General features: G+C 40.5%; 1 protein-coding gene across 5 annotated transcripts in view; it reads right to left on the bottom strand.

Moving 5' to 3' along the window:
• Positions 1 to 3,641: 3,641 nt before the first annotated feature.
• nrg2a (neuregulin 2a) overlaps positions 3,642 to 10,760 on the bottom strand; it is a 68,357-nt gene continuing 61,238 nt past the window's right edge. For 4 of the 5 annotated variants that reach the window (XM_031869321.1, XM_031869319.1, XM_031869318.1 and 1 more), the window contains 5 exons: positions 9,702 to 9,804; positions 9,259 to 9,382; positions 8,986 to 9,113; positions 8,572 to 8,793; positions 3,642 to 5,495 (listed from right to left, as the gene is read on the bottom strand). In XM_031869321.1, coding sequence (XP_031725181.1) covers positions 4,841 to 5,495; positions 8,572 to 8,793; positions 8,986 to 9,113; positions 9,259 to 9,382; positions 9,702 to 9,804 — 1,232 coding nt within the window. In that variant the 3' untranslated portion in view covers positions 3,642 to 4,840. The remainder of the gene's footprint in view (positions 5,496 to 8,571; positions 8,794 to 8,985; positions 9,114 to 9,258; positions 9,383 to 9,701; positions 9,805 to 10,760) is intronic. The other variant, XM_031869320.1, reaches the window with a different exon arrangement.

The raw sequence follows: 10,760 nt of genomic DNA, 5'->3' as shown, positions 1-10,760 counted from the left end.
AAAGTAGTGTATTGCGCACTTTTATTTTAAAAGTACTGCTATATGAACAAAAGTGCAATAACATTTGGTTTACAAACACTTTTTACAAATAAGGGGCTTTTTAACAGCAGCATTCCCTTTACACAGTAAAGTACAGTTATGATTCTGATAATAGATATTCAGCCGTGTTCACAACTTTATTTTCATGTGTGTAAGAGATGCAATTTGAAATATACTCCTTGAAAACTGCAAACCTATCTACGTCATGCTTTTTTCTTCTCTTTTCTATAGAACAATTTTACTCTATGTGACATCACTATAGGATGCATATTCTAATAGCCCAGTTTGTCCTGAAAAGAGATGTGAAAATATGATTGAAGTTCTACATTATTATCAAATGTGACCAGGCAGACTAACATTTTGAAATAAATGTCTTAGTGGCTGAGAGGGTTTCAAAATCATATTTATGTCCTGTGTGTTCTTTCTGTTCTTGCAGTTGTTGATCCCAAATTAAATCTTAAATCTAAATGCAGAATAAAACAGCGCCACCCAATGGCAAACATAAATACAAAAGCTGAAAAAGGGTAATTGGTCTGCCTCTGTAATCACTGCCTGATTCTGATAAATCAATCAATAAACCTACCTGATGTAACATCATTGTTTTTCCATAGAAAGCATGTAGAGGATAACGTATTACCATCATACAGAGAAGAGTACTACTCCTGTGTTCATTTTACTTTACGCTTTCACTTTATGTCCACATGACAACCAAATGTCACCCACTCTTTAAATAATTAAAATATGTTGAGTCTCACAGAGAGTAAAGATAATCTCTGAAGGACTTTTAATGGACAAACTGAATCATGTGTATTCATTCACGGTCAGTGAACACTTCTGAAAGACACAGTTAAGTATATTAGAAGGAAGGAGTTTTTGTTTTGAACGTCATTCTTCTTTGATAAGTGCTATGAGAACGATGGCATTGGATCAGACTTTGCAAAATTTCACAAATCCAGTCATCTGTTTTCACTCACCTTAAATGGTCTGGATTTAACAGGGCTTATTCTGGGGACCGGATTGTCCCCCATCGTCTCCACAACAGAGAAATACCAGTTTAGGCAGAAACATTTTAAATTGTGAAATGCAAAATCAAGTTTGATACATTTGAAATGTAGCGGTCGATAAACTCTTGGTGGTCAGTAGATTTACCCTGAATGCTGTTAATGAATAAATAAATGAAACAAACAGGATGACGTTAAGTTGCTACTGTAAACCAACGTGGTTAACTATAGTTAATATACTGTAGTTAACCATATATCACACTGGAACGATTTTGCCAACTATTGATTTTTCATGTTTGCTCCCAAACTGCATTACCAGGAGAAGTACATGTTCATCCAGCTCTGCCCACTCATCCCCATGAACACCCCTGTTATCATCTATAAAGTGTGTTTCTATTAAATATGACTGGATACACTAAAGAGACAACTCACCCCTGCAAAACGGCAAGTCATCTGGTGAGTGAGTTAGACATCTTGCTGTTACGGCACCATCTAGTGGAGAATCTATGCTACTGCGCAACATATTGAAATTATGCAGAATTAATGAAGAATCTATATTTAAGAAAATGTAACATGAAATCTACGCCATAGTTCTTACATCATGAAGATGCTTTTTCTTAAATGTTTCAATATATTAAGGCTTCTTATTCGATCAGTTGGCCAATTGTCAATTAGTCATCCAAGATTTCTTTTCTTCAAATATGCATTCTTCCATTTTTTGCAAATACACTTTGGTCTTTACTGAACAATGGTTGTCAAGAGATTGTTCTAAATGTTTGCATTTATCTCAGGAGACGCATTAATGCTGCAGAAACAATCATCATTTTTAATTGATCAGGAAAATACTGTATATCCTGTGACAGTGAATCAACGAAGTGTTTCTTCTGAGTTTGAACTTTTGTCTTTTAAAAAGTTACATATTGTCACAACACTCGTCTGACATGCTGGATGTGTTCGTTTTTATGTGCTCGCTGTATGAGTTACGACTTCAGAGATCAGGACTACCATGTGAAACAGGTTTGATATAATCCATCTCAGACCCCCACATCACTATATGAAACTTATGTCAAAATCAGATTTTATGAGCGTTCTCCTGGGACACATTGTGTATTGTATGCATTGCAGAAGAGTCAAAGATTAAGTCAATATAAAAGATGGATCAAAATGAAGAGCAAAGCTTTCTAGAGAAATAACTACATCGTAAAATGATATGAATAAAGATTTATTTTCTCATATGAACAGGTGGATTCATTTTTCATTTTATTTTACAATCTATGACAATCTCGCATTTTTTTCTTTTTTTCTAGCATATTTCAGGAATGACATGTGGGAAAGGGTCTTTTTTATTGCTGAATGTTAAATGAAATACACTTTCACTGACTGGAAAAGAATTGTCTGCTGCTTTTTTTTTACCATGCACCCATCGAACCGTGACCACAAGGACATGCAGAGGAGAGGTGTTCAAACATTTCAAGCGAGGGTGGGGGTCAGGTGAGGGGGTGGGGGGTCATAAAATCAAACAGAAGAGACCGGCAGGACGTGCCTGGTAGCATCTCATTTCGGTGAGAGGACTGGCAAAGTGAAGGGAGAATCACATTTAAACCAGAGGAGCACTGTCTTCTTTTACATTTTTCAGACGTACAAAATTAGACCCAGAGGTGAGAAACTCAATGAAATATCTGCAAGTGAGGTGTGACCAAAGACCTTTCTATATAACAATACCACTGTGCATTTACCATATAGCAGTTAGAATTGCAGATCTATCTTTTTAAGAGTTCTTAAACCAATAAAAATCTGATAATTCAGCATAGTTTAACAAGGTAGAAACATACAACAGTGATGAAACTGTTCTCTCTCACTTCAAATGGATTCGACATTCTTTGAATTTCCTTTAAAATATTGACTTTTCCTTCAGTGGAGGACAGGGGAATTAAATGTTTACTTTTCAAATGATCGTTTACGGAATAAATTTGAAATGACTAGATCTGTCAACAAGACAGAGCAGTACACGGTACTATCGGAGGAGACTCTATCTGGATGCTATTTGACGTTACTTGGAAGTGTGCGTGTAAAGTGAAGCGGTCTAAACCAAGTGATGAAACAATTCATGGACGCAGTCGTTCAGTGGGCGTGAGTATGTGAACAAGAAAGGCTGACAACTTTAAAGATGGCTGCATAATGGCTTTAAAAACTAACTAATGTAAATATGCATTTATATCATTCTACACTATAGGCATCACATAGTTTTTTTTTTCACACAACACACTACAGTCACCTCTTAGAAAATGATGTAATCAATCAGCAAAATAGAAAGTTTGCATATTTTTGCATTGTTATGATCCTCCAAAGTTTCACAGCTATTTCGTTTATATTGTCTAGTATGTTCTGCGCTGTTCTCCACTGAGCTCCTTCCACTTGGCTTTCCTGCTCTCTGTATGGGAATGTTCGGGGAACTGGTAGGCTGTATGTTAACATGTAGGCTGTTTCTTAACTGAGAACCGTAGTCTTGGGTAGACCTTAAGTTGAGGAGGAGGGTGAACAGGGTTTAAGGTGGAGGGGGTAGAGAGAGAGGAGGGTGGGGGGGGGGGGGGATTGGGGGGGGGGGGGCGTGTGGTAATCCTGAGACACTGTGTGGCCTTTAGCACAAGCCACAAAAACAGAATGGACACAGAAGGATGACGAGGCATGGGACTAGGGGCTGAGTTGAGTGGAAACAGATGCAATCTTTTTGTTTTGCCATCACCTCTGATGGCAGGCGTCACCCTGTGCCAGGCGGCTCAGTGTTTGTTGGCCTCATAACTGACTAACATGAGGGAAAACCTGCTGGGAAATAAAAGGGGACTTAACTAGGCTGGGGAACGGGCAAAACAGCTTTAAACACATCAAGCAATGAGCTGCGTAACACACAACCATACAGCAGCCTTATCTGTCCACCTACACTGGGGGTCACTGTTCTGATAAAGCACTATTCAGCAAACATCTGCCACACTCTTCTGTCAGCTTTGGTGAGACACCAGTAGACCCACACGCTTGATGTCACCACAACAAACAATGAAATTCATCTAACGATCACAAATACATGCAAGCAAACTGACATGTGCTTTCACACCTACACACACACACACACACACACACACACACACACACACACACTGGCATTTACACACACATACACAACCATACAAGCTCTCTCTCTCTCTCTCTCTCTCTCTCTCTCTCTCTCTCTCTCTCTCCTTTTCTCTCTGTAGACATTAGTCAGAGGGCAAAAAGGATCTACATTGTATCTATCAGATCCCAAATCATAAACCCTACAGGCAAATCATATTAATGTAAACATACACTTTATGTTGAAGTGGTTTATATTGCGTGACATGGAAGGGGTTATGTTCCAGTTGGGCTAGACTCCTCAAAGAATGCAACTTGGAAAGAAAGTAAAACAGGAAACCAGAGAGGAAAAAAACATAAACGTGTATAAAAAATGAGGCGTCCATATAAGAAAGGCTACAAAAACCTCCACTGGCCCTCTGGCATCGGCATACAGCAAAAGGCACCACAATATTACTCTATTTTTTTACGTTGTGAAAAAACTGGCACATCTTTTTATGCTGTAAATCAAAATGTACATATAAATAGAGTTTTCCCTATAAAAAAGTCTTTGCTGTTAACTAGTAGACAACGTTTGCTAAAATGAAAATAAATATTTCATTTGTTTAGAATATCTGTCAGTTATATAAAATAAAAATATTTCTTATAGATGCAGGTCTATACTATATTGATTTTTGTTGGTTCATTTTCACTCTTTAATGGGGTGTATTGTCCGGTTTGGAGCGTGAGTGTGTAAGTCTTGTATGCATGTTTCCATGCCCACTGTGCCGCCCCGACGAGTGAGAAGTCCGACTGTCCACCGGCCTGTAGATGGTGGACGGCTCGGCATTCATGTTCTGCATACTGAGGAAGGGCGTGCTCTCCCCGTCCTCCTCTGACTCACTATCTGTTAGGCAGCTTCGAGAGCCATAGTCCCGGGATGCCTCATATCCACGTGGGGCCACATGGCCATTCAGTCTGGATCTCCGCCAGCGCCGGCTACCAGTTCCACTGGACCCACTTCTCTTTGGTTGTTCCCGAGAGGAGAGATACTCCTGGGTGGTCTCATAGTCTTCTTCTTTAGCCAGCCGGTAGGGGCTGGAGGGCAGGCTGCCCCTGCTGTCATTTAGATAGGTACGACGCTGCTGCCGGTAGGGCTCCTGGCACTGGGCATCGTGTAGGGGCACCTGGTAGCGGCGCAGTAGCGGCTGGTCATCCTCAAGAGGGTACGGGTTGTGGACAGCAGGAGGGAGAGACATGGCATGGCTGGTATTGGGGGATGTGATCTGGAAGGTAGGCACCTGCGAGGGCAATGAGTAATGGAAATCCACTGGGGAGAGGTGGGCTGGTGTTGTCAGAGCTGACACGTATCTGCAGGAAATACAGAGAAGAGTAAATAGTTAAGCAAGGAAAAGCAAAGAACAGAAGTGAGAATGAACATTGCACCTTAAGTGCAAAGCTACTAGCAAGCTGTAAATGGGCACTAAAATATTCAAAGGAAAAAAGTATTTTCCATACATAGAGTTAACTTGGATTTGCCCTTTAGTTGAACTGCTGTAAGGTAGTTTTCACACTGGACATAGTGGCACTACTTTTTAAAATCTTTCCAAACCATTCACATACAAATTATTTTTTGAGAAGTTCTTTCACAGGCGGAAAGGTAAAAAAATGACTCGGGGAAAATGCGTGCCGGTACTGCTGATTTCTTCCTGTCTGCAGAACGGAAATCTCTGTAATGTGGCATCCCCCAGGGATCTATTCTGGATCCCCCTCTGTTGTTAATATCCTTGGGTCTTATGAAACATATTGGTTGATGCTGATGATTTGCAAAAGTGATTCAGAATTCAGACATGAATTAGACATAACAGATTATCTTTACAAAAGATTAAAGTTTTGAATGCTAAAAAATTTGCAGCAGTTTTTCGACGACAACCTGTTTATATCTGAGCCGCTCAATCAGTTTAAGTCAGCGGAGGAGCAGCTGTTTTGGCTGCTTTAAGTCTAAAGATTGTTTGTGAGTGAACTGTTTTCCTCTACACCCCTAGGCTCTGGACCAACCTGCCCAACAAGATCACCTAGCCAACCCGGTGTCCTACTTTATAACACCTTTCAAGTCTGGCTTTTACTTGGAAAGCAGATTAACACTTTACTTCACTGGTCTTTTATTTATATTCGGAATAGTTTGAAGCATGCATTTTACCCACTGTGTGTGTTTTTTAGCAAGTTAGTGTAACGGTTGATCACCATGCAGACCATACAATTCCAAATCCCCTTCAATACCATAACCAGCTCCGTAACTCTGCACAATAAGCAGTCAGCTATTCAATAATATTGTGGTGCAACCTCTTGAATCCTCTGTATCATTTTTCAATTCACTCATTGGTACTGTGGTTGTCAGCTTTGTTCAAATATGTGCCATGACCATGTGGGCACCATGGCTGAATGCCGAAGTCAATGTGGAGTTTCTTGAAGATGCAGAAGCCCCTAATGACTCTAACTCTAAAAACTAGAGATGCGCCAATCAAACTTTTTCAGTCCCGGTACCAATACTGGAGCTTTACGTATCAGCTGATACAGAGTATCAATCCGATACCAGTATTGAATTAAAAATGTATGCCTCACTGTGTGGAAGTGACTGGGATCATTCTTATATGTGTAAGGCAACGTCAGGCTTGACTTAAACATCGTTTCCAAACTTCAACCAGATCAGCCCGACTTGTGTCTCCGAGTAGAAAACCAATCTCAGACGTACTACTTACTTACAAGACTGACAGTCTTACTAGTTGGTTAATCATAACCAACTGAACGTGAATGTCAACACGCTTGAAAAGCAACTCCTAATTCACATATCACTGACTGTGGATGACAATGTTTGTATTGACTGTTCATTGCCTCGTGTGAGACACAAGCCTGAGACATTCCCACAGCACTGCTGATACAGCTGAAGCAGTCACCGTGATGGAAGAGGCGCTTGTTACCTGGAATGACTCGAAGGGCATGTTGGTTATGCAATCTGGCTCTGCACAACAACTCATTGGCCAAGGCTCTGTTTGTGGAACTCCTTGCTCCATTACTTTCATTTTGGCTCAGTTGTTAAGGCTGAAGCTGCTATGTGCTGATATGCACATTAAACAACTCAAGTAAGTATTTTGCAGCATTGGTTAATTAATGTGTTAGGTGTTTAAGGTCTACATCTGGTCCCAAGTGTGCCTCTGGCTGGCCTGAATGTCGTGTACCTAAAACTGCATAGCTAGTGGAACCTTGTTAAGGTACCAGTTGGCTCATCCAGTTGCACCTTTGCTGCAGATGATCTGAGGTCACTATGCACACTGATCCAGTGAATGCTTCTTAATGACTGGAAGTTTTATGCATTTGACCATGATTGGTTTTTATTACCGCTTTTTATTCGTGAGAAGGAAAGGCGGCTTTATACTTCAAACTTCCCACTCGTTAACCACTTTTCTGTTTGTTAAAAAGCAATCTCATAAAGGATGTCTACTTTGTGGACACCTTTTATTCTAGCCTATTGTTCAGTCTCCATTGAATGGTACCTTTTTTAATGGTGACCCAACTGAAATGGATTGGCTGATATTGAGCATAATTGAAGTTCCACGAAGGAAGACATTAGGCTTCATAGTGATTCCAAAGACTTAAAGCAAAGGTGAATGAGGGCCTGTTTATAAGCTATATGAGAGGAAAGCAACATGTATAGCAACCTTTAGCATGTTTTTTCAAACCTTAAACAAAGGGTCTTCAATTACAGGGTCAACAAAGACAGACTTCCTCTAACTGGGCCATTTTCAATGGGTGTCATTAACTACTACTAAAGGAGAGAGCCTGAAGACCTGAAAGCACATTATTTAGAGTGAATCAATTCTGTTTGAGCTGACATGTTCTAGTTTGTGTTGAAGGAGCATTCCAACCTTTTGGGAAATGTGCTTGTTTGCGATCTTGCCCAGATGAGAAGATTGATATCTCTGTGGCTTCAGTATGGAAATAGCCTCAGGATAGATATAGGGTTGTTGAAAGACATATTTCCTCACTTCTGGCAGGCTAACTAACTGCTTCTTCTTGCTTCTACTCTCTGTGCTAAGCGGGAATAAACTCATACTGACCTTTTTCTGTGATGCAGAGATAAAACAAATTCTGGACAACATGGAAAATAAGTGTATTTCCCAAAATGTCACATTGTTCCTTCAGGAAAATGAAAGGAAACGCTAACCAATCAGAATTGCAAACTGGCCATGGGATAATGTTTTAGTAACTGTATGAGTTCCCATTGAAAGAAGTACTGTCTTTCACTCTTGCCTACCTGAGCGTATTTCATCATCTGCTGTGTGTCAGTTTCCACTGAGTTCCTCAGAGTGCCCTAACTGGCCTCTAGAGGATTCTCAAAATGTTCACGACAAACCCAGTGCCATATCGACGTCACCGGCATGTTTCCCACCTGTCGCTGTGCGGAGAGTCTCCCAGCGAGTCAAAGGATTCTCCGTACTGCAGGCCCGGCCGATGGGGGTCAGAATAGCCACAGTTTGCAGCGCGCCGAGCCCGTGCCTCCATGCACGCAGGACTGCTGCATTTACTGGTCCCCACAGATGATGACATCATTCCCGGCGAGTCAGAGAGGATGCTGTCAGAATGTTCCAGGCTCCATGTCCGTTCCTCTTGTCTGAAAAATAAAGAAAGGTGTTAAGACGCACACACCCCAGCATGTCCCAGTGTGATTCTTTTTTTTTTTCCATCCTTTTAAAAAAAAATGAAGTGCGTCTTTTGTGTGCGATTGTGTATTCATATAAAAGGATAGTGCTGAATTTGAGGTAGGCACGAGGGCAAACGCAAGGACTGTATGGTGCATGCTTACCTGTGAGTTGATGAATGGGCTCGTGTGGAAGAGTTGTGAGATCTGGAAGAGGTATGGCTGGCAGGGAACGAGCCCTCCGTTGCATGCCGTATGACTCGCTCAGTTGCAGGGACATTCTTTGATATGTACTGTGTCGGGAAAAATGCATTTGGCAGATGGAAAAAAAAAGGTGGAAAAAAAAAAGCTTTGATTATATAACTGAGCATGAAACCATTTGGTGTACATCTGTGTGCGTTTACTTTAATAACATTAGGAATCTTTTCAGAAACTCACGTCTACCATTGGGATTTCCTCTGGGCCTGGTCCTGGGTGATTGGGTCCGTTAGCAAGGTTACGATTGGGATGTTCTGGACACATGTTTTGTCGCAGATGATTGTGCATCTTCTTTCTTTGTTTCCTGTTGAGCAAATCTCAGTCATTCTCTCTCATGTTTTTTTTGTTTAGATGCCTTAAGTATTGATTTAACATGGTGTTTTTTTTACTTGAAGTAACAACTAGAATAACTATTAAAAGCTACATCTAACTATATCAAAAGGATACATTTTAAAACAGTAAACACACTAATCTATTATTCCCACCTACGCTGCGTATTACAGGCACTGCAAACAGTGCGGCAGCAGCTTGAGTATACAGTTTTTTCCTAATAAAATGCAGGTGATGATAGAAATCTGAAAGGAAATGCGACAAGAGCTGATCCATTTATCAGCAGGACTTACTTGGTTTTACAGTAGGCAACCACACACACGATGCCCACCACCAACAGAGCCACACAAATACCCGTGATTGTCAGGACTCTTTTCTGGTAGAGTTCCTCTGCCTCTGTCAACATCACACCCACAAATGCACAGACGCACACACACAAACACACACACACACACACACACACACACACACATTACATGCACACAGTGAGAGAAATAACAGGGGAAAAAAACATTAGTTTCTTAAAGGTGCAGGTTCCCACTTTTTTTGTTTGTAAATCTACATCTTTTCTTTTAATAATGCGGAGCAGTATGAAGCTTCATCGTCCCTTCTCTGACAACTCTCTACACAGTCTAACCTTTCCTCGCTAATAATCACAAATGCAACAGAAACTGTTGCGGACTGCGTCGCAGTAAGGCGGTGTGGCTGAGGGCAGGGGCTCAGCAAGAGTTAGACTAATCTATTAAGCAACTGTATACTATGAAGTCATTTCAAATTATATACTATAAAAGTTTGGGCCCCTAACAGATGACCAGTAGAACCTGCAAACTGTGCAGTATAGCACCAAAATGCACACGGGATATAGAAATGTGCAATTATTGACATGATTCTCATTTACTTATAGAAGTCTTCATCTGCTCAGGCATTCAGTAAGCACAGTAATTAGATCTTATATTACAGCAGTTTATGATGCAAGTGATTTTTTAATGAAATATTAAATATGAAATTAGAGAAATCTTGACTGAAGCTTTTTTTTCCTTTACCAGAGAAGAGCTTGTGTGAGGTTGAGACAGACTTTTGTGGCCCTGGAGAAAATGATGGAGCAAAGAGGTAGTGTGGCCCCTTGATAAATAATTTCATAAAAATGAACTGAATAACTCTTTCAATCATCGGCATACCATTTTGTGTCAAGTTTCTGACACAGTAAATAAATAATATTCGGAAATGGTATTACTGCTGGTATGACAACACAATGTGGTCCAGTACTAAAATGTACTCGTATAATTACACGACCTGTGAAATGACGTCTTTAGCATTTATTCTACACTCTCAACCACTAAAGCACTTTTCTG

Source organism: Anarrhichthys ocellatus, unplaced genomic scaffold (genome assembly GCF_004355925.1).
Source record: "Anarrhichthys ocellatus isolate YVR2014 unplaced genomic scaffold, GSC_Weel_1.0 scaffold46, whole genome shotgun sequence".
NCBI lineage: Eukaryota > Metazoa > Chordata > Actinopteri > Perciformes > Anarhichadidae > Anarrhichthys > Anarrhichthys ocellatus.
This window is presented reverse-complemented; position numbering and strand designations above follow the sequence as displayed.